The following is a 25,250-nucleotide window of genomic DNA, read 5'->3' as shown; positions in this document are numbered from 1 at the left end:
GCCAAGCCTTAATTTTTAGAATGGCTAGTATCTAGGATTATGGAGAATTTATTCAGCCGTAACATCGTAGTTCCCACAGGATTATCTCATCAAGATTTGTTTACTTTTTTTCTCGCCTCTTCCGATCCTGATCAGACTCAACCTACTATATCCAACCCTGCCCTAGTGAAGGCTAAGGCTAAAAGGAAAAACACGACGCCCGCGGCAGCTTCCACTCCTTCAGCCAAAAGACCTATAAGATGTTCAGGACCCTGTGCTCGCAGCTCTTCTTGACATTAAAGATTCAATCAACAAAATAGACACCAGAGTAGCAACGCTGGAGAAATCTTCCTTTGCGGGAAATCCCTCACCACATTCCGCAGTACTCCCAGGTGTTTCCCAGTGTGACGTGTCTCTGTGTCACACGTTGGTGACAGCGACTCTGGCACCATCCAGCGGACCTCCTTCATTTCACCTGCAGCCACCATCCCCGCAAATTTGAGGAACCAGATTTTAGCAGGTAATGACGTCAGTTTTGTTAAAATACTGCTTTGCTCTCCTGGGATCATAGATAAAAGAATCGTTGACTGTGGGGACATCGTTGTTCTGAAAGAATGTGACCCTAGACTGTCCTGTCACTTGTAGAATTCAATGTTGCATTCTGAGTTTTCAGTGACACAATTTGCGAGGTTTTTCCAAACAGAAGTACTGAACTAGACACATACTTGTCTATTATCTCAGATTTGGCATTTAACTACGGTGGTTCTTTGTTTTACGAATACCATAAGTCCTTTTCTGCCAAAGCAGCATTGTACATTCAGCGCTTCAACGTTAAACTGGATCGGTCTGTCATCGATCTCGAACTGATAAGTAGACATTTTACTGGTCACAAGACTAATTCTTGCTCCATTTGTGGCTCCTTCTGCCATACCGCAAATCTATGTCCTCGTACTGCTTATGAAACATCCCATGGGAAAGTCCTTCAAATCAGACATCGGGTCCAAAGTCCAAGGTTTACCTAGCAAAGGCAGAGTATTACAACCCGAATTTATGCTCACTTCGAGGCTGCAGCTAATCACGCTAGCGGCGCTAGCAGTGCAAACTGCATGCACGCTGAGGAAGCCGGTGAGGACAACGTGTTCACCATCACGGAGCATGACGTGAGGAGGGCATTCAGGAGAGTGAACATCAGGAAGGCAGCAGGACCAGATGGCATCACAGGTCGGGTTCTGAAGGCCTGCGCTGACCAGCTAGCACCGGTGTTCACTGTGATCTTCAACCTCTCCCTGGAACAGTCCATAGTCCCCTCATGCTTTAAGCAGTCCACCATTGTTCCTGTCCCCAAGAAACCCCAGCCCACCTGCCTAAACGACTATCGCCCTGTAGCCCTCACATCAGTGGTGATGAAGTGCTTTGAGAGACTGGTCAGAGACTTCATCATTGCATCACTACCAGACACACTGGATCCACTACAGTTTGCGTACAGACATAACCGTTCCACGGAGGACGCCATCTCACACCTCCTCCACACCACAACAAGTCACCTGAACTACAGTTCAGCGTTTAACACCATCATTCCCTCCACACTCACCTCCAAGTTGGAGGTCCTTGGTCTCAGCACATACTTGTGCCAATGGATCTCCAGCTTCCTGAAGGACAGACAGCAAGCCGTACGGATGGGTAAACACACCTCATCCTCCATCACCCTAAGTACTGGAGCCCCTCAAGGTTGTGTTCTGAGCCCCCTGCTGTACTCACTGTACACTTATGACTGTGTGGCCACTTCCAACTCCACCACCCTCAGCAAGTTTGCTGATGACACTGTTGTGTTGGGCCTGATCTCAGACAACGACGAGACGGCCTACATACAGGAGATTAAGAACCTGGAGAGTTGGTGCCAGGTGAATAGTCTACACCTGAACATCAGCAAAACTAAGGAGCTGATAGTGGACTTCAGTACGAAGCAGGAGCGGTCATACCAGCCGATCACGATCAACGAGACTCCAGTGGAGAGAGTGGACAGCTTCAGATACCTGGGTGTTCACATCACGCAGGACTTGACTTGGTCCTGTCATACCAGCACCCTGGTGAAGAAGGCCAGGCAGCGTCTGTACCATCTGAGACGCTTAAGGGACTTTAGACTTCCCTCTCGGGTGCTTAAAACTTTTTACACCTGCACCATCGAGAGCGTCCTGACGGGCAGCATCACTTCCTGGTTCGGGAACTGCACTATGCAGGACATACGAGCCCTCCAGAGGGTGGCGCGTTCAGCGGAACGTACCATTCACACCGAGCTCCCTAACCTGCAGGAGATCTACAGCAAGCGGTGCCTGACCAGGGCCAGGAAGATAGTGAAGGACCTCAGCCATCCCAACAATGGACTCTTTTCTCTGCTGCGTTCAGGGAGACGCTTCCGCTCCATGAAGGCGAACACAGAGAGAATGAGGAGGAGCTTCTTCCCGCAGGCCATTCGGAGTCTTAACCTCTCTCCACTCTAAGCACATCACCCCACACTTCCACTTTGCACATTTTCAAATACAATCTGCACTAATTTGTAGAAGGTTACGTAAGGATAAATGAGTGGGATTTACATACCATTTGTCTTTTGTCTTTAGTATTCCTTTTACTCACTTATACACTTTACTGCACTGCACAGCACACGGACACTTTATCACTGACATACTCTTTACTTTTTATAGAATCTATATAGAATCATATTCTATTTTTTATTCTTCATATCTATATTTATTCTCATATCTATTTTTTATTTTATTTTATTGCTAGTTTATTTCTGTATATATGTTTACTGTACTTTTTCTATTTGTATTTTTGTAAACTTGAGGTTTTTCTTAATTTTGTTGGACAATTTGTTGGACAGTCGTACAATACATTTCACTACATGTTGTACTATGTATGTATATGTATGTGACAAATAAAATTTGAATTTGAATTCCTGAAATGTTGGGACGTTTTTAAAATTTGAATAAAATGAAAACTAAAAGATTGGTAGCTATTTTTCTGCTTCAGCATCTATCACCTGTGGGGCCCCACAAGGGTCCATCTTGGGTACAGTCCTGTTTTCACTGTACATGCTCCTGTTGGGAATGATCTTTAAGAAGTAACCCTTGTTAGCATTTTTAGGATGGCTACCAGTACAATTTAGGATACAGTATAAGATTTTGATATGTTTTTAAAGCGCTTCATGGAATGGCGCCAGAATACTTAGCTAGGCTTAAGCCCTACAGTCCAGGCGTAATATTGAATGAATGATGCATTTAAATTTATATAGCACTTTATTGTGTATTTCTGTACACCCAAAGCGCTTAACAATCATGTGGGAGGGGTCTCTCCTCAACCACCACCAGTGTCTAAAAGTCTCAAACCCAAAGAGATATTCTTTATAAAAGTTAAGACTCGTCCACACCCCCCTAAAATGGCTCATTTAAACACGCCCCCACGTGTCTATGTCACTGTGTGGGAAGAATTGCATAACACTGCCCAAATGTATACGCAAAGAAAGAAGGCGTGATTTTTATTCTCGCTGTAGTATTGTTGCTGCCGCTGACGCCATGTCCTGTAAACGCTGTGTTTCATTGTGAAAGCGAAACTACTTTGTTTGGGCTTCCAAAAGAGGACAGAACTAGAAATCAGTGGTTAAGTTTTATTTACAACACTGTTGCAGAACAGTTCAATCCAAATATTAGAGTGTGTGCAGCGCATTTTACGGAGGACTATTTCCTGAACCTGGGAGAGTAGCCTACAATACCAGCTGTAATATTGAATGAATGATGCATTTAAATTTATATAGCACTTTATTGTGTATTTCTGTACACCCAAAGCGCTTAACAATCATGTGGGAGGGGTCTCTCCTCAACCACCACCAGTGTCTAAAAGTCTCAAACCCAAAGAGATATTCTTTATAAAAGTTAAGACTCGTCCACACCCCCCTAAAATGGCTCATTTAAACACGCCCCCACGTGTCTATGTCACTGTGTGGGAAGAATTGCATAACACTGCCCAAATGTATACGCAAAGAAAGAGGGCGTGATTTTTATTCTCGCTGTAGTATTGTTGCTGCCGCTGACGCCATGTCCTGTAAACGCTGTGTTTCATTGTGAAAGCGAAACTACTTTGTTTGGGCTTCCAAAAGAGGACAGAACTAGAAATCAGTGGTTAAGTTTTATTTACAACACTGTTGCAGAACAGTTCAATCCAAATATTAGAGTGTGTGCAGCGCATTTTACGGAGGACTATTTCCTGAACCTGGGAGAGTAGCCTACAATACCAGCTGTTTCTATAAAGTGGGGCAATTCCAACTTTGCAAGGACAGTCTGGCGCTTCTGACGCACAGCCTGTAAGTATGTTTTCATATTTAAAGAATTTGCCACTACACTGCTCAAAACTCGCGTTTGAATAGTCAGAGTAGTGCTTGTTGTTTGTTGTTTCTCCGATCACAAATGCAGACATGGTAATATTTATAAAAGACAGTTTGAGTCATTATAATCAGTAATTATGTCTCTCACTGGATGCAACAAATGCCTCGTTTATAGTGGGTTTTATTGTTTCATCTCATCGTGCTGGAACACAGCATCACAATACGATAAGGGGCTTAACATTTCCGTCTCACGCTTGAGGTATTCGGCCAAAGACAATGCACTGGACTAATTTTTTCATATTTTTTTTTGCGATTTTGATTAATTATTTGATTCTATAAATACTTCTTCTAAAGTGTCTTAGGTAAGAAAAAAAATAAAGACAAACTATTTAAGATTATTTATTGCAAACAACTTGAAAGTAAGCATTAAATACATGTACATACAGGCTACTTGACATATAACTTAGACTGCAATGTGCCAATAAAATAAAATAATATTAAGATCATCGAACAAGTTTCTCTTAATTCCCTGAGCGCGTCTCAAATTGAAGGGTGATCATGCTTTCTCTATCGTTGGCCCAAGGCTGTGGAACAATCTGCCATTGGATGTTAGATCATCTTTGATTCTTAATGCTTTTAAGGATCATTTAAAATAATTTTTGTATTCTCTGGCGTACATTGGTATATTGATGTTTTTTTTGTTTATCTTATTGTTCTGCTTTTCATTGCAATGTACAGCACTTTGGAGTAGGGATGTGCCCGAATCCAAATCTGATATTTGGAAAGGAAATGATGTGTACTACGGCAACCGTAAAGGGAATAAATACGATATATACAAGAAAAATATATTTCAGTGCTTTCAGGGAGCCGTCATTAATATGCAGGACATTGAAATCACTTAAGAATGCGCGTTTGCTTTTTACTTTCACTTTTGAGATTCGCAATCACACACAGCCTACTCTACTAAGGAGCAGCACTACTTGTCACACATTTCACAAGATTAGATGTTTGTCAGTGGTGCTCAGAATCTGCAAATCATTCGACATCGTTCTATCGGTCATCTCTCCTTATTGCTCTCTGTTTATGTGGTAAGTGAAATTTCATGTACTTGGCAACTGCTAGTAAGCGGCTAACCATGTCCCTTTTGTGGCTCCGTAGAATGCATTATTCGTTTTCTGTGCCTTTCCGAATACTGATTCGCTATTTGGGCACATCCCTAGCTATACTGTGCAGCCTGTAAGGTGCTATATAAATAAACCACAAATTAATAAATTAGTCCTCCCGTTTATGTAGAAAATTCATCTTGATTTAAGAATCTTCAGCTGTTTTGAATGGAAACAAGAAGACAACAATTCTAAGAAAAGCATTTGCAGTGCAGGTACATTCATTGCGCATATTTTCATCATGCAGACACCATCAAAGCATTCTATAGATGAGGTGGCTGCTTTTTTTCTTTTTTTTTTGCCATATTCACAATGCATATTTATTTAAGTGGTACCAATTAAACTGTGGTTTTCTATAAAACATTGGAGATGCAGAGCACATCAGAAAGGCCACTGTATGCAGACCGATAAGGAAAGTGTGCGTAGCTTTTACGCTCTTTCTCAGAATTGTTTTTTTTTTCTGGGTACAAATCTGTCAAAGAAGAGTTTCACTGGACTGTAGATCAGTAGTGTAGATTGGTTTAATTGAGGCAAATCTGATAAATGATGTTCACTTGATAACATCTTGCTGTGAACTCTGGAAGTAACCCAATAACTAGAATTTCTTTCAGGATTTCCAGTGTGGTTGGATGCATTGATGATACGCATATTCCCACCTTCACGTCTTCTGAAAAAAAATTGGATTGCTGTATGGAATGGAAGGATGCCAGATGGAGAGGTAGTTAGAGAGATATGCCGTAACCACAACAGCTATTAAATAAACACAAATTATTCACAATTTATTTGGTCAATTTTTTTTTACTACAAATACACCAATTATTTTTTTTAAATTTTTGGATTTTAAAATTCTTCCAATACTTGACCATCTCCTCTTCATCTGTCAGTGGTGCTTTGCAGGTTCTCCCCCCATTTTGCGAGCCTCTGCCTTCTTGCTGTCGACATTTATTTTTTTCCTTTATTATTTATTATTTTCTAACTCATTACTCTAAGAAATGCAACAGGTTGGATTAGAGAATATTTAATTAGCCTATGTGAAAAAGAGTGAAAAAAGCTGCTGCGCATTGAAACGATATTTAATACTGTATGTCAAATGTGTGTAAAGTCATGTACAGTAGCCTACACCCATGAACCTTTTATGCTTAAAGCTTTAGCTTGATTGAATTATGTTTCGTACTTCATTATTAGCTGCTGGTACGTTCCTTTTTTTTTCTTTTTACTTTTTTTGCTGTGGGATACCATGAAAATTATTATTAGTTCAATAATTTACAGTTTTCACCTCTGATATTATAAGTAAAGTGATTAAACTTACATGTTGACTCAAAGTATATGGACGTCTTTTTGTCGGGTGCTGTTGCTGTGGTGAATCATAATTTCGGAGCTCCACTGATCATGTCTTCTCATAGTCATGGTGCACGTGCTAAACTCAGTCAACCTACTAAGAGTGGATTGAACTAACACAATTCAGCTGTTCTGAAACGGAAAACTCAGAGTTTCGCGTCTCAGGGTAAGTCAACTCAAGAGTTCAAGTTTCAGAGTTGGTTGAACCTCCTTATTGAAACGGGCCCCAGTTCTCCCTCAGTGTTTGTCAGTTCTCGTTTATGTTGGTGTGTAATTATTCCTGTCTTCAGTATCTTTATTAAAGTCTATTTCCTAGAGTTTATCTTCATCTTCATGAGCTTTATTACACACATATGTTAACAGAAGAACTAAGACAGTTCATAATTTAGCAGTGTTTTTTTTTTCTTTCTTTTGTTTTATTTTTTTCCCCTATGGAGTTGCCTGCTGTCCAACTCCTATGCCGCGAGCAGGACGACCATTTCCTGGAGGATCACACCAGAGACTTTTTGGATTTGGATCTGGTGAAAGCCAAATTGTTGTTCACTAGCACCCACTCCACAAAAGCAGCGAAGTTCTTTTGGAGAGGTAATACCCAATGTTCCTGAATCTCCAGAGTCTCCTACAACTGGTTCTGCCCAGCTCTCCTGAGTTTTCTACGTCTCCTGAATCTCTGGTTCTGCCCAGCTCATGTTTTCCTGTGTTCCCTCCCAGCCTCCTTCTACTGCCTCCTCTTCTAGAACCGGCCAATTACTCAGCCATGCCTCTGCTGTTTCCTGTTAGTCCCTCATCCTCAGTCAACTCCATCCTGTTGTGCGAATCCACCTCAGGCCTTCCGGTCACCAGCTCTGCATAGGCAAGAAAAATTTCTGTCTCCGCCCTCCGAGTCCTGGATTCCACCTTGACCCTCAGACCCATTGGCTCCGCCTTGCCTCCTTCCTCTCTCTTGCTCCACTGGGCTCCCTTGTCCCTCAAGTTCCGCCTTGGTCAGAAGTGTCCACCTTACTCTGCTTTGGGATTCCACTCCTCCGGCTTTGCCTCATTCCTACATTCCTGAGGCTCAATATGGCTCTTCTTTCGCTCCAGCTCCACCGTTGTCCTCAGTTGCTCCGGCTCTGCTGTGGTCTTCCAGGTCCCCTTCTCCCACCTCGCTCACATGAGTCATCAGGTCTGCCTTGGCCCTCCTTACCTTGGGTGTCACCTAGACTCTCCTTCTGCTCTGCTCCATCTGGGTCTCCATCTTCAGCAGCTCCATCTCCGTTTCCATTGCTTGTCCCCAGGGTGTGTCCTCTGCCAAGTCAACACCATGGCTTTCCCTCCCTTGACTTTGCCTTGGGGCCTTGTCCTCGTCTCTGGACCATCATCTGGCTCCCCCTTCTCCTGGCTCTTCACTGGATCCTCCCACCTCCTCTCCCAATTGGATTTATTCTGTGGTATTTTTTTTTTTTTTTTTTCCTTTCCTACTCCAAGCCCTCCTCTACAGCCCGCACCCTCCCTCCTCAGTTGGACTACTTATGGAGTGAGGACGCGCGTTCCACGGACGGGGTGAACTGTAACATGTATATCTTGTGTTTCCATGCTTATAAGTCCTCAGTTCTCCCTCGGTGTTTGTCGATTCTTGTTTATGTTGGTGTAATTATTCCTGTCTCCAGTATCTTTGTTTTTAAAGTCTATTTTCTAGAGTTTATCTTCACCTTTGTGAGCTTTATTACACATACCGTAACAGTCGGCCTTTTATGTTCTTCTTGGTCAAGAGTATTATTCAGCAAGTTGCCTCAACATGACAGCCATACTTGTCTAGTGTTCTTATACTCTGCCTTGAATGTTTTTTTTTGCCTATTTTCATCGTCGTCATCTTGAAAGTATTTGGCAGTACATTGCAGGTTTTTCTAGGTTGCTCAGGTACAACACATTTTAAGCTACGGAATAAGATTGTCAGTCGTCTCTAGGAACTTTGAACTATGAAATCTTCATGTAGTCTTAGACTTTCTAATGTAATACAACTATTTCTTTATAGCATTTGTGAGAGCTCTATTGACTTATTTGATATTCAACTTAAGCACATGCATGGGCTAAATGTAAAGTACTGCAGTCTCTGGGGGGTTGAATAATTTTGATTGCAACTGTATGTATTTGAATAAAAGTGCTTTTAATGGACATTGTGATGCAGACAGATGCGCAGCGTGCAATAGCACAAAATCAATAGCATATTGTGCGACAGCGGTTGTACTGTAGGCCTACTTGGTTATTGCACCCGTTTGAACCGGTCAACCACTGAGCAAGTCCGACAGTGTTGCTACGCCATGTTCAGATGTGCATCTTTGATCGTTATTCAAATAAAAATATTTTCAATTTCACAGCTAAGTAATTTCTTCCTGCCATTAAAACTAAGCATACCATTTAATATAAAACTATTCTAAAAGCAGAGCACCAATAATATTTCCACTTTCACTGATTTCATGTAATTGCATATGCACAGCATGGGGGCATTGCGCACATTGCACCATTTATTGTTTATAAACCACAATATGTGCTATAATTTTGTGATTTATAATTTTTATATTAAGATTTATAAATCTGGCCTGTCTGGTCAATGCAAATGTATTTTGCTTCACATTTATAAATTATGTAGATTATCATATACAGTGGCATGCGAAAGTTTGGGAACCCCTTGCAGAATCTGTGAAAATGATTGAGGGACTCAAACACAACAATTAAAAAAGGTTCAAACATTCACTGATGCTCCTGAAGGAAACACGATGCATTAAGAGCGAAATGCATTAAGGGTGAAAACTTTTGAACAGGATGAAGATGTCCAAATTTTTCTTATTTTGTTGAAATATCATATTTTTCCATTTAGTACTGCCCTTCTGACGCGACAGAAGATACTTGCATGTTTCCTGGAAGACAAATGAAGTACAATTTACCTTGATCTTCAAATTCAAAAAGTTTTCACCCCCGGCTCTTAATGCATCGTGTTTCCTTCAGGAACATCAGTGAATGTTTGAACCTTTTTTAATTGTTGTGTTTGAGTCCCTCAATCATCCTCAGCGTGAAAAGGTGGATCTCAAAATCATACAGTTACTGCTGGAAAGGGTTCAAATATGCAAAAGATGCTGGAAAACTGAAGATTCTGCAGGACCTGGAGGATTTTTCTGAAGAACAGAGCTCAGTTGAACTGTTCAGAACAAACAAGGGACTCATGAACAACCATCACAAAACAAAAAAACAGTCGTAGATCATCCAGGTAACCACACACAGTATTAAGAACCAAGGGTTCCCAAACTTTTGAATGTGGTTATTTTAATAATTTCAGCTATTTTTTTGTCTTGTGGACTATATGTAAACATCTTTTATGGAAAATATCTTACTCAGGACAGTACTAAATAAAAAATAACATGCATTTTGTATGATCTCTCTTATTTTGGTAAAATTATCCACATTTTCACAGATTCTGCAAGGGGTTCCCAAACTTTCGATCCCCACTGTAAGGGACCAACTGGAGATTTAGATCCTATATTGCCATTTACCCAAGAAATATTAAGCAAATGCCTCATCATACTTTGTTTAGAATATCACTCTGAAATGCAATTCCAAATTTGACCCCCAAATCCATTCACCAGTGACATAATACCCTTTCAAATCAAGCAAGGAAACAGACCAATTAATGCACGGCCATTCAATATTTATTTTTAACTTGCCCACAAAAGTACTCAAACTTTTTTTTTTAATCCTCGCTTTGACGATGACAATATTTACATCACTGTCTGGTTCAACACCTTAAAATAGTCTTTGCCAGATCAGTGGCCCGTTCTTCATATGTGGATTACTCAGTTAGCTGGATTTTATTGTTGGCGATTTAACATGATCCAGGATTATTAAATTATTCAAAGCTCAATTTGGAGTAGCTGTCATCGCAACAGGTCAGGTTTATTTCATGTAAACGGGACTAAACTGCATCTTTTTAGGTGAAGGTGATCCTGAAAGTCTGTTCCAGCCACTGCTACTTTATTCTAAAAGTACCTTATTAAACCAGGATAAATGTATATATTTTTTTAATTCAAATTTTTTAATGATTTAGAAAATAATTTGAATGTTGTGTAACTTATAGTTACTTTAATAATAGTAAAAGTTAATAATGTAGTTAATAATCTCTTAAATTAGATTAAATGAGCAAATATCGACCCTTAGAAATATCGAAAGTTCAATTCTGTCACTGCACTGTATTGATATGTTTTTTTTATATTGATCATTTCTTCTTAAATTTGTTGTTTACAATAATGATTCTGTATTATTATAAGTATTATAGTAAATTATTATTATTATTATTATTTATAAATGGAGAGCCAATACCAACAGTCGTGGAGAAATCTTGGACGTTGGTACACTGCAGTACACCTCTATCAAGCCTTGTGAAATAGTACAAATGCGCCAAAGCTAGGCTGGAGATGAATAATATACTGACAATGCACACTAATGCCAAGGTCTCTGGAAAGAGGTTTGGTGAGGAGATAATTACATTCTGATAGGTGACATAAGTCAGAGCGGTAATTGTCTTCCACTGGTTTATGTAGAAGGTATTGCTGCACAGCAAATGTTTGTTAATTTGCATTTCTTTAGGATTGTGCGTGGGGTGAGATGGCATTTAAAGTTTTCCAAGCTTTTGTTTTCCAGAGCTCTTGCTGAATGGATTTTGCTTGTAAACATTTGCGGCCAAGGCTTGGTTATCTTCCCAAAGTTGCTTCAACTCCATTTTGCTCTCAAGCTGTTGTGCTGCACTCTTTCTCTCCTCCACCCTTTGTGTCGTGGAAGAGTGAGAGATTGCACAAGCTTTGATTGAAGATTTACAATGACCAATTGTTCATTTGTTTTGGTGGTTGTAACAAAGGTTTTGTAGCTACCATGAATGTTGCATTTTGTGAGAGATACAATTTTAAAGGCCTATGAGGTGTGTGAGGTACTTTTGTGTGCACTCTACAAGAGTTTTTGTCTCAAAGAGTGTCTTTGGAAGGTATTTGGGTGACCTTTTAGCAGGTTTTGTAGTTTTGATATTGACTTGATTACTCAGGGTAATAAATTGCTGATCACGTCGTAGTATGCTGTTGTGTTCTAGTGTTCACATAGCATCAGACTGACAGTGTTGAGTAAACCAACTCAAGGAACCAAAGTTACACACACAAACAAAATGCTCTCAATGGGCCTCATTCATGAAACACGAGCAGAACGAAGTTTTGTGTAAATCATTCATAAAGCTGTTCTGATGTAAATTTTCAGATTCATGAAAATGTTCGTATTTTTAAAACGCTAGTTAGTACGAAAGAAATTTGCACCTGCTCCATAACAGGTGTAAATGGTGCGTAAAATATTCTGTTTTCTTTTTGGCAAACTGATGACACTGAATTTTGATGCACTGCCATTATAATATTTTACAAGCTCGTTTGCTTTTTTTTTTTTTTGTAGCTGAGAGCTGATAAACTGTTTAGCTCCAGTTTAGGGCGCTTGTCACTGTCACTTTTTAGCCAGTGGAGGAGGAGCAGGACAAATACTACACCGACCAGTCATCCTACATGTACAACAATTGAACAACAATAGAGAAGTTAATATTACTGGTTACTGCATTTTTATATTCAGTAATATTCTTCAAAACGAGATACTGCCATGGATATTCCACATCATAGCAACCAAATCGACAGATGGAAAAAAAATATTTTTTTTACAGTCTATGGGAAAAATGCTGTGCCACCAAAGCGTTTTCAAGCACCACCAGCTGGCCGTTTTCAAAAGAGCACCTGACATTGAATATTTGCTGTTAGCCATATGGCCTATTAGTCTTTTTTGCAATATACTGGAGCCAAACCTGAGAAAGTAGACCAGAATATTCCACTGCGTTCCTGGACACGAAATTTGCGTAGCTGTAGTCATAGGTGGGGATTATGCTAATTGTGAATAAGCATGCACGAGCGCCCTATTTACGAATGATTGGAATTCATTAACATACATGTTTAACTATCAAATCGGACGTTTACAAAGCATTTGTGAATCCGGAGGAAAGTTTTCGAGAAGGTCTGTTTTACTAGGAATTTACTCCTATATTTACGAATGTTTCATGAATGAGGCCCAATGATATTAGAAATTTTATGTACTGTATGTCACATTAAGTTATGCATATATCAGCTATCCTGCTTTCTACATATTGGTACTTGCCAAAAGAAAAAACATACACGTTGAGAAATAGCTGTAGCATTTAACTTTACTCACCTTGTAATGTCTTCCATTAACTGGGAGGGGTCCGGTGGATAAAACTTTACAGCAAAATTAAATTGCCAAGAAGAAGCTGTAAAAACATACAAACAAAGTGAGAGCAAAAAAACACAACATGCTTGCAGAGTGGTTGACTGATAAACTGAAATTTTTCTCATAGTTGGACATAATTTAAGTGGTTTTTGCATGTAGCAAATAAAAGCAAAGATCAGAGCAAGTGAATTGATCAGTACTGAACAAGACAGGGTTGTAAACATGGGCTAATTGTTTGAGTGAATTTGATTTGCGTGATTTTTCTAAATCAAATTTAGAAAGCTCTTAATGTTTTATCCTAATTATTTTGCATTATTGAAAGTAACTTTAGAGTTATGTAAAATCAGCCAGGTTAAATGTATACTACATATCGGAAAAATTAATGCATAATTATTTTAAATTAATGATGTTTTATTGCAAAATGTCTAGGTTACTGTGTTACTAAGTAGGAACGAAATGCTGTATAATGACACAATGGGAACGTATCAGTGGTCACAGGGTCAGCACTCTGAAAAATCACAGCAATTTTTGGCTGATGGTGCTAATACTTTAGCAGAGATATAAAGGTAAAAAGGAACTGCATCATAGAGCCCTTCTAAGAGTGTGTTTAGCGCAATGACCTTACCTATGCAGCAACACAGTGTATCGGTAGCTACGCAGCTTCTCATTCCCACTCAGGAAACTAGGCTTACATTGAGTAGGAACTCAATGTATAATCACACAGTAGGAAAGATGTAACCTCACACATTCAAACCATTTGTAGAAGCTTATTCATAATACAGGTTATACAATCTGAAGTATGGAGAGAGGACCAATCTCCACCATACAAATGCCCTGTAAATAGGTAACTCTAGCAAGGGCCCATGTAGACGCCAAACTTCAAGCAGCATGCTCCCGAATATCCAGAGATGAAAGGCAATCCAGAAGCCTCATAGACCCCAGTAAAATCACATCCAGCAACCAATGCGAAAGTCTCAACCTGTCTGGTCAACATTAGCCTTCAATGCCCTAACCTGCCAGAGCTCAGGACAACCCATCTAATAATAAAGTTTCCCCTTTTGGGGCCAAACTCTCAGCCATTCAAAGTTCTGGCTAGATGTGACAAATGTGCCCTGGGCTTCAGACAACATGTCCTTCTGATGCAAAATCTCCCACGGTACACTGTCCTGGAGAGATGCCAAAGTTCAGACTGCAATACAGAGCCACCACTGCAACCATCATTGCCATGCTGTGCTCACCGAGCATGCAATGTCCTTCATGGCCTAAGCGCCAAATTCAGTGCCCTACAGAACTCACGAGTGGCCTCAGAACGCAATCCAGCACCTTATCCATGAACCTCGTCAACCTGCAAGACCTCCAGGGTGTGCAGAGCCAATGCTGTGTGACCTGAAGCCACAGTGTGGCAGGCTTAAGTAGAGTCTGCTGCCACCTTGTTTAGTAATTTTGGCAAAATATGACCAGGATCTTGAAACCTTATAGTGGAGATCTGGAGAAAAGGGAAACAGCCTTGCGAGGTGTGGTTGCGCTCTGGTCCAGCAGAAAAAAATGTAATCAAAAAGATTTCTGCTCCTCCGATTGGGAATATTCTGGCCATTAAAGAGTAGGGACCCTTCCGCTGGGAGAATCTAGTCTCGGCTTTAATTGAGCTGTTCAGACTCCAAAACCTCAGTAGACATGGCATTTGTTTCTACATCATCCATCTGAGACAGAAAATGTCTCTTGAAAAATGCAGGTCAGGAGATGAAGAAAGCGGTAGCTTCAGGTCCCCCATGTGCTCGCTGATGGGCCGTGTGGTGCTATTAGCTGGGTGGATAGAGCACACCCGTGATGTCAGCAACACGTACTATGGGCTTCCAGATTCCTCTAAAGTGGCCTCTGCATGATGGACCCCCAAATAGGAGACACATGTTGTATGTGTCTTTGCTGACAATAAAGTGCATGGATAAGAGAGGCATATTCTAAACATCATTTTGCACTCAAGTTTGGGAATCAAATATGCTTGACTGTGAATTGGTAGACAAAACAAGCTTAAACTATCATGCACTGATTTAAAAAAAAAACTGAAACGATGGTGCAGCACCTTATGAGCAGTGCTTTAGCACCATCAGCCAATTAATTTAGCATGATTTTATAGAGGTTCAGAGTTTGTGACCACTGATGTGTTCTCATTGCTTCATTACGTAACTTTGGGTTTCTACAAAAGGAAAGAAAATTAATTAATGCAATTCAATGAATTTCTCTTCCTGTCATTTAAATTCAAGTCCAATATAATTAAAATTAAACCCATTAATTAACACAGAGCCAAGTCATACGGAGCCCCGCAAATGACATGCAGGGAAAAAAATAAAAAGTGGCAGCATGTCCAAGTAGCTTTTCTCAACTGTGTGTGTTTTTGTGTTTGTGCGCTTTTTCTTTTCTTATTATGAGTGAAGCAGCAGACAGACTGGTGTATATGAGGGACGATCTTTAGGCACTGAGAAGTTCAAGATGTGGGGCTAAACGTTTCATACTGCAGAAGATTTACCGTTGCTGCAGAGCTGGGGCTAAGCAAAAGTAAAAACAGGGAGACAAGAAGTGGAGATACAAGCCGTTTCTGCCATCGATACTCATACTTGACTGTATATTGACTGTCTCACAAGAGAAAATATAAGATATTAAATCTGTTGCATGCAAATGTCAAGTAGGGTTATAGTGCTATAGCCCAACCACCACTTTGGAAATCAGACCATAATCTGGTCTTTCCAACCGACATACAAACCTTGTGTAAGGAAAGTGCCTGCAACAAATCATACTTTGAGGAAGTGGACATGGGAGGCCAGTGAGTCACTTAAGGACTATTCTGAATGTACTGTTGGAGTCACAGGAAAACAATAGGCACATGGACATTGATAGGATGGCAGTGTTATTGATTATATTACTTTTTGTTGGGACACTGCCAGCAAGGACTGTACGCTGCTTTCCTAACAATAAACCTTGGATCACTAACAACATTAGGAAGAAGCAAGAAGATGAAGCATGTTCAACATGAGCTGAAGAAGAGTCTAAAGCAGGCTAAACTGGAATACAAAAAGAAAGTAGAGAAGAAGCTGCAGCATTATAACATCAGAGCGGTCTGGAGAGGCATGAGGAATATTACTGGCTATAAGAAGAACAGCCAGACAACAGAGAGTGACTTGGACAGGGCAAATGAGTTTATCCTGTTTTACAGCAAGTTTGATTGAGCAGCTGGTGTTTGTCCAGCCTCTGAAGGACCTACTTCTCCTCGCGGTCGCTAACCTTCTACAGCAGCTATAAATCTTCCCACTATTCAATCACCCTCCTTTTAGGATCCACTGTGGATACTCTATTTGTACTGTTGGTGCAACTTCCTACAAACCTGGCTCCCCCTCCCTGACCTTTACAGTAGAAGAGGTGAGGTCAGCGCTTGGAAGGATACGCCTATAGGGAAAGCGTTGGGCCCAGATGGTGTGTGTCTGAGATTGCTAAAGGAATGTGCAGCCCAACTAGCCGAACCTCTTCAGAGGATTTTCAATATCAGTCTACAGACAGGGAAGGTGCTGCTGTGGAAAACGTGTCTTGTGCCAGTACCTAAAGCAGGGCACCTGAAGGAGATTTTTGCACATTATGAAAACCATGGAGCGGTTACTTCTTCGCTTCTTAAGACCAGCGATGGCAGGAGTTTGGACTGTGTGGGATTGGTAATGTAGAGAAGTATGAGGAGAAAATTGCAGGCAATACTGTACAATGCTTAACATCCTCTTTATAACATCTGAATTAGTCAGAGGGGCAGTTGCAGCAGACGATTTTCTTTGCGAAGATCTCTGATCCCTACAGCCATTAGGTTGTTTAATAGTTATTCTCTCTCACCTCTCTTTTACTTTTATTATTACAAACTTTATAAAATAATGGATAAGTTGAGGCAATATTTTGGTATGTATTATTTTTTTTAATTTTTTTTTTAATGGACTTTTAGGGACCATGTGTTATCTATCTATGTCTGTCTGTTTGTCTATCTACAACTTTGTACACACAAAATAATAATTTGTCCCTAAATCTTGCACAACATCATAATTTGTTCTCTCATTTTACTAAATCATGCACAAGACATTACTAAATCATAAGCATGTTTTAGTTTAATCAAATCTAGTGAGCAAATTATTATATTGTGTGCATGTTTTACTTAAAAGAAGGGATAAGTAAATTAAGAAGTACTAAGAAGTTAGTAAATTGTGCGCATGATTTAGTAAAATGGGGGAGCAAATTAAGTTGTGCACACAATTAACTTTATTTCCCCTGTATTTTATATGCTGGGCTTTGTATATTCAGATGTTTTTGGGGGGGTGGGGGGGTTATTTTTGCCATTTTGCCCTTATTACAACAGAATAGTGTAGAGCAGACAGGAAGCAAAGTTGATGAGAGAGATGGGGGCAGGATTGGGAAAGGTCCTTGAGACTGGATTAAATCTTGGGTTGCCCGAAGCGCAATGAGGTTATATGTCACTAGGCATACGGCACCGACAGAATTTTGTAGTTAAACATTTTACGTGACACACCAGTTTACATGACATATCCATTCATATGAGTGATACTCACTTCTCATCTGTTTCTTGATCTCTTTGGACAGGTCCAACCAGTTCTGCAAAACACAACAGAAACAACTAAATCTTATTGTTTAAGAACTATTTGGTCTGTTCCAGAATGGTTTGTCTCTGTTTCTCTATATGTCTGCATTGAGACAAAATTTGCAGAAGGAGATTAATGCAAATCTCAACATCTGTCTTTCCCACTGTGGCTTTAAGTGTAACTGAGATACTTTGTATTTAGGACACCAGAAGAGATCAATGCACATCTGTACATCTGCATGATCTTCAGCATAAGGTTGACTGGAACCATAGAAACAAAAGTACAAGAGGTTGTGGCTTTAATCTTCAAAATCACTGTTTAATCTTTAGATTAAAAAACAAAGACTATGTTTTGAATGTTCCATATATATTATAGGACAAAGAATATAAAAATCAGAATGAGCTTTATCAGAATCAGAATGAGCTTTATTGGCCAAATATGTTTACACATACGAGGAATTTGTTATAGTGACAGAAGCTCCACAGTGCAACAGAAAGACAGCAACAGGACAGGTGTCATGAATCAGACCTCTGTGGCTCTCTCCGATGGCCACCGGAGGGCACCCTCTCCTGAGTATTGACTTTCCCGGACTCCATTTCAGAGACTAATCATCTGCACAGGTGTTCCCCATTATCCACACTACTTAAACAGCATTCACTCTCACTCTCATTGCGAAGTCTTGTTTTGCCCTGGCTGACATTTCTAAGCGGTTACCTTGTGATTCTGTGACCCGTCTGTGTATGATTTTGGATTGTTTGACTACTGTTGATTCTCTGCCGCCTGCCCTTGTGATCTTGCTTTCTGGAACTCTGACTGCTTTGCTGCCTGCCCTGACTCAAGCCCGGTATCGTTTATGTCTCTGCTCTGCCTCTGATATTCCTGCCACTGTTGTTTTGAACACTGCCTGCTTGATCCTGACTTTGATTATTAAAGATATCTGCAAATGGATCCACACGCTTCTGACCCCTCATTACAACAGGACACAGATAATAAAGAATAATATACAAATATCCAAATAGGCAATGTACAGAACAGCAAAAACACAATATATAATATAGACAATTGTGTAAGTACAGGTCTGATATGTGCAAATTTGAAATGATAAAAAATAAAAGTGTGGTGGATAAATAATGTATAATAGTTGTGTGTTCTGCGTTTATTGTCAAGTGTTCATGAGATGGATTTCCTGAGGGAAGAAACTGTTTCTGTGTCTGGTCGTTCTGGTGCTCAGAGCTCTATAGCGTCGACCAGACGGTTAGAGTTCAAACAGGGAGTGTGCTGGATGTGAGGGATCCAGAGTGATTTTACCAGCCTTTTTGCTCACTCTGGATAAGTACAGCCCTTGGAGAGTGGGGAGGGTTGTACCAATGATTCGCTCAGCAGTCCGGACTACCCTCCATAGTCTTCTGAGGTCAGATTTGGTAGCTGAGCTGAACCAGACAGTTATTGAAGTGCAGAGGACGGATTCAATGATGGCAGAGTAGAACTGTTTCAGCAGCTCCTGTGGCAGGTTGAACTTGAACAGGTGGAATGCAGCCCAGAGGAGCTCCAGTGCTGATGGTGTGGGTGTTGGATGTGAATTTACCAAGCTTTACTAACTGCTGCCTGTCTGTCAGGAAGCTGTTGGTCCACTGACAGACAGAAGTGGGGACGGAGAGCTGTGTCAGTTTATTCTGAAGGGTGTTCGGGATGATGGTGTTAAAAGCGGAGCTGAAGTCTACAAACAAGATCCTCACATAAGTCCCTGGTCTGTCCAGATATCTGCAGGGTGAAGTGCAGTCCCATGTTGACTGCATCATCCACAGACCTGTTTGCTCTGTAGGCAAACTGTAGGGGGTCCAGTAAGGGTCCAGAGATGTCCTTCAGATAATCCAAAACCAGTATTTCAAATGATTTCATGGCCACAGACGTTAGAGCCACAGGTCTGTAGTCATTAAGTCCAGTAATTTTGGGTTTCTTTGGGACGGGGATGATGGTGGAGCATTTGAAGCATGAGGGAACTTCGCACAGCTCCAGTGATCTGTTGAAGATCTGTGTGAAGATGGGGGCCAGCTGGTCACCACAGATTTTAAGGCAGGCAGGTGACACACCGTCTGGGCCTGGTGCTTTCCTTCTTTTGTTCTTTCTGAAGACCTGGCGCACTTTAACTTCACTTAACTGAATTGTAAGTGTGGGAGAGAGGGGGGTTGCTGGAGGTGTGAATGGTTCTGTGGAGAGGTGTTCAGGGCGGGTGTGGGGTGTTTTTTCAAACCTGCAATAGAACTCGTTAAGGTCTTCTTCTTTGGCCTGACGGAGCTTGACGGAGTTTTGCAGTGAACCATGATTTTTCATTGTTGTAGGTTAAATGAGTCGTGGTAGGAATGCACATATCCTCACAGAAACTGATATAAGATGTTACAGTCTCTGTGAGCTCGTCCAGTTCGGTGGCAGCAGCTTCAAAAACAGTCCAATCAGTGAGAGAGAAACAGGCTTGTAGATCCCGCTCTGTTTCATTAGTCCATCATTTAACAGTTCTTAATACAGGTTTTGCAGACTTAAGTTTCTGCCTTTAGTTCGGAATAAGATGAACCAAACAGTGATCAGAGAGTCCTAAAGCTGCCCGTGGGACAGAGTGATATGCATCCATTATTATTATTGTTGTGTAACAGTGATCCAATATATCACTCTCTCTGGTGGGACATGTGATGTGCTGTCTGTATTTTGGCAGATCGCGGGAGAGATTTGCTTTATTTAAGTCCCAGAGAATGATTAAAACAGAGTCCGGGTGTTGTTGTTCTTTGTCTGTGATCTGATCAGCGAGTTTCTGTAAAGCTGAGCTCACGTGTGCTTGTGGTGGAATGTAGACACTCACGAGAATGAACAAGCAGAACTCCCGTGGCGAATAGAACGGCTTGCAGTTAATGAAGAGTGTTTCTAGATCTGAACAGCACATCTTCTTTAACACAGTTACATCTGTACACCACCTCTCATTGATGTAAAAGCACATCCAGCCGCCGCACGATTTCCCCATTTATTCCGCGTCCCGATCTGCTCTGATCAGCTGGAAATTAGCCAGATTTAGCACGTTGTCCGGAATGTCGCCATTCAGCCAGGTTTCCGTGAAACACAGAGCAGCAGAGTTAGAAAAATCCTTGTTTGTCCAAGAGAGCAGAAGGAGTTTGTCCGTTTTGTTGGGTAGAGAGTGGAGATTCGCCAAATGGATGCTAGGCAACGGCATTTGAAATCCGCTTTGATGAAGCTTCACAAGCGCACCGGCTTGCTTTCCCCGTCTGCGCGTCCTGAAGCGTTTGACCAGAGCTACGGCTCCGCCAACTACAATGTCCAGCAAAACGTCTGAATAGTCAAAATCCGGTAAAAGATTTTGTGGTGTGTTCTGCCAAATGTTCAGCAGGTCATCCCTGGTAAAACTGATCGTATTTGAGAAACAAAAAACAGGAAAAACAAACACAAACACAAAAGAGCAAAGCCACAGTAGCTGCCATCTGCGGCGCCATCTTAGAAGACAGTAAAAAGCAGCCATTATTATTATTATTATTTATCACTATCTGGAGATATATACCCTTCTACTAGCTCTTTTAATGATATAGAAGTTACATATACCAAAAAAGGGAGAATCACATTCATACAAGTCTGTATTTTAAACAGAATCCGAGTCCAAATTCCAGAATTTCATGGTCATGGAAGAATTGGAAATCAATCTGTGTGGAGATCCAGACACTGAAGGGAGAACTCACAGTAACATCATTATAATTAATGGTGGGTCTGAACACCAATATCTTATTTTTAAAGGCATGGATAATGGCTTCAAAACAAATAATGAATTCTACTAATAATAGGAAAAATATTTGACACAGTAACTCAAGTTTTCGGGATAACAAATAAGCCAGGACAGTACAATCACAAATCAGTGCCAAACAGTCTCTCTTAGAAATCAGAGCTGTCAAAGAGTTATATCAAATAAGATGCTGAATTATACACATTGTCTACTATTTGAATTGTCTATTTAAATGTTTTAAAGCTTGTAAGAGAATATTTTTTATACTCTATCCTGGAGCCAGTCCTTCATTTATGTATTTTCTATCATTTGTTCAGATTTGCATGTATAGAAAAAGATGTTTTGAACCACTGAATATTTTATTTAATTTTTAATATCTAATATTAAGACTACACCTTACACAAAAGTCTGGGGACAGTTAAAATTCCTTATTATTGCAGGTTTACATAGAGTTTAGTGTTTCAAATCCTTGTGTGATATGATGAGGAATACAAACCTGTCTTTGTTATTATTATTATTATTATTACTACTACTACATTTACATTTAGCAGATGCTTTTACCCAAAGCAACTTACAAATGAGGACAACAGAAGCGATCAAAACCAACAAAAGAGCAATAATATGTAAGTGCTGTGACAAGTCTTGGTTAGTCTAACACAGTACAAATAACAAGCTTTTTTGTTTGTTTTTTATAATACATAAAAAGAAAACAAGCAGATAGAATAGAAAAAGAATAGAGAACGCTAGTTTTAGAGGGTCATTTTTTTAAATAAATAAAAATAAAAAACAAGTCAAGAGAATAGAATAAGAATAGACAATGCTAGTATTAGAGGGTTCATTGTTTTAATAAAAAGAAAACAAGTAGTAGAATAGAAATAGAATAGAGAGTGCAAGTGTTAGAGGGTCAAAATAAATAAAGGGAAAACAAGTAGATGGAATAGAATAAGGAAAGAAAACGCTAGTGTTAGAGGGTTCCTATTTGGGAAGGCACCACAATGCATCGTTCACTTGCAGTACACATTCATTATATTAAGTTATGACTTAAGTCAAGTCACCTTAATTTTTATAGTGCTTTACACAATATAGATTGTTTCAAAGCAGCTTTAAAGTTATAAACATGATTCAGAATCAGAATGAGCTTTATTGGCCAAGTATGTTTACACATACATGGAATTTGTTGTAGTGACAGAAGCTCCACAGTGCAACAGAAAGACAGCAACAGGACAGGACACAGATAATAAAATAATAATATCCAAATATCCAAATAGGCAATGTACAAAGCAGCAAAAACACAATATATAATATAAACAACTATATTATGCAAACAAAACAATTATGCAAACAAAATTCTGCTGTAATGCAGCTCTAAAAAGTTAATAGTAAACATCTCAGTTATGTTCATAACACTCGTTCCCTGATGGAGGGATACGTTATGTCGTTTCAACATTAGAGGTTTACTCGGGCCTCAATCATCTCTGATTTTAAGAGAAAACGCCAATGAAATTTGGCTAGTGGATTTTGCATGCTGAGCCACAATATAAACAGGCGATAGGTGCATCCACTCATTCATGTTTTACGCTGAGGAGCTGAGAAGATGTCCTTGGCAACCAGAGATGTTTTGAGATTGTGGCATGGGGATATAACGTCTCCATTCCCTCTTGATGAGGGTTACTACGTAACTGAGATGTTCCCTATCTGTTGGTCACTACAAGTTATGTCTTGTCGACATTATGGGTCCATGGAAAGCGCCACAATCCCAACATTGTCACGGCCCTGTGGCATCACAAATGTTGACAAGCAGCTGTCAGACAAATGCTGTGCAAAGGTCGTAACCTTCCGGATGCCCCAGCGCAAATTCACTGACCTTGGTGCCTGTGGGGACCAAAAGGTGAGTGCATCGCTGCTGGAGATAGCCATGCTGCTGTTCCGTTCACAAAAAATTCTTAACAGAAGGGATTTCAACCTTCAGTGAAAGAATTACTTCGGATCTTTCCTATTTGTTGTTATCAGCTTAGGCAATAACGATGGGGAAGTGAGCCTTCCAAAGAATCGTAAATGTGATCATATGGGATCGCCTGAAGGGAATCAAGCCATATGGACACCTAGACCAATACAGGGGCTGACCGGAGACCCGGGCAAGCTAACACCGATACAGGGCCTGGTGTCAGACTGCTCCGCCCAGTCTGACTGCCGGGGGTGCTGAATGACACTCAACCAGGGTTCGCCGTCCAGGGAACTCTACTGGAGGAGGAAAAAGGTGCTTGCATCCCCAGGTGAGAGGGAATGGCGATGTACGTCAAGGCAATGGCATCCACTATCCAGTGGGCCAATCTCTGCTTGGAGACAGCCTTCCCTTTCTGCTGTCCTCCGTAGCAGACAAGAGCTGCTCAGAGCTTCTGAAACTCCAAGTTTTTTTTTTTTTTTTTTTTTTACATCCATAATATTTGGGTGAGGGGGCACAAAAATATAATTCTGCTTAGGGCGCCCATTTGGCCCTGAGTATACTTTAAAGGCTTGCGCACTCAACTGTTTGCAAAATGGAGCTTTGTGCTTGTGTATCCTACCTCTCTCATTCGGCACAAATCCATGGCTGAGAAATACAGTTTCACTTGCCATGTAAAAGGGTGATTTGGGGTCAGAGATATTGGTAACTTTACAGGTTATTAACTAAATTAAAATTATTTAGGTGGGAGACCAGTTCTGTAGCATGGGGATTGATAAAAATGATTATGATAATAAAAATATGATTAGTGGTCAATTACATTTATCAGTTAACATTACTAATGATCTATTAGTCAACAAAAACAAGTAAAATGCTTGCCAAAATGTTCAGCAATGTTAAGCATAAGTTGTTGTTCTTTTAGTAACTCTGATGTATTGTTGGAGTATATGAAATACACATGTATAGGCAACATTCTATGTGATTTTACCCTATACATTGTCAACAAGTAGGCTAACACATTATTAAATCACATTTATTTGATTTCTTGCAGCTCTACAGTGTGGTCCACTTCTCTTTGCACCCTGGGAAGGGCAATGCTGTCACAAGGCTGTTTTTTGTAAGTATTATTTAAATTAATTTAATTTTTATTTACATTTTAAGTCAAAAGTTTACATACACTTTGCAGAATCTGCTAAATGTTAATTATTTTACCAAAATAAGAGGGCTTATCATACAAAATGCATGTTATTTTTTATTTTGTACTGACCTGAATAAGATATTTCACATAAAAGAGGTTTACATATAGTCCACAAGAGAAAATAAGTTGAATTTACAAAAATAACCACATTCAAAAGCTTACATCCCCTTGATTCTTAATACTGTGTTGTTACCTGAATGATCCACAGCTGTTTTATTTTATTTTATTTTTATTAAGTCCCTTGTTTGTCCCGAACAGTTAAATTGCCCACTGTTCTTCAGAAAAATCCTTCAGGTCCCACTAATTATTTGGTTTTTCAGGCATTTTTGTGTATTTCAACCCTTTCCAACGACTTTGATTTTGAGATCCATCTTTTCACACTGAGGACAGCTGAGGGACTCATATGCAACTATTACAGAAGGTTCAAATGCTCACTGTTGAAGAATTTTTTTTTTAGTTTTTTTGAGCAACTGGGATGGTGCGTGTGTCCATTAATTCCACGAGACCATAGGGTGTCTTCTATCTTCTGTCTTCTAGACTTCTACCCGAGAGTCATGGCGACATTAC

General features: G+C 40.1%; 1 protein-coding gene across 3 annotated transcripts in view; it reads right to left on the bottom strand.

Annotated features, from left to right (window-relative positions):
- Positions 1 to 25,250, bottom strand: part of LOC306854699 (band 4.1-like protein 1) — a 231,061-nt gene that overhangs the window by 131,662 nt on the left and 74,149 nt on the right. For all 3 annotated transcript variants that reach the window (XM_079392905.1, XM_079392906.1, XM_079392907.1), the window contains 2 exons: positions 17,739 to 17,781; positions 13,111 to 13,186 (listed from right to left, as the gene is read on the bottom strand). In XM_079392905.1, coding sequence (XP_079249031.1) covers positions 13,111 to 13,186; positions 17,739 to 17,781 — 119 coding nt within the window. The remainder of the gene's footprint in view (positions 1 to 13,110; positions 13,187 to 17,738; positions 17,782 to 25,250) is intronic.

Source organism: Barbus barbus (assembly GCF_936440315.1).
Source record: "Barbus barbus genome assembly, chromosome: 35".
Lineage (NCBI taxonomy): Eukaryota > Metazoa > Chordata > Actinopteri > Cypriniformes > Cyprinidae > Barbus > Barbus barbus.
This window is presented reverse-complemented; position numbering and strand designations above follow the sequence as displayed.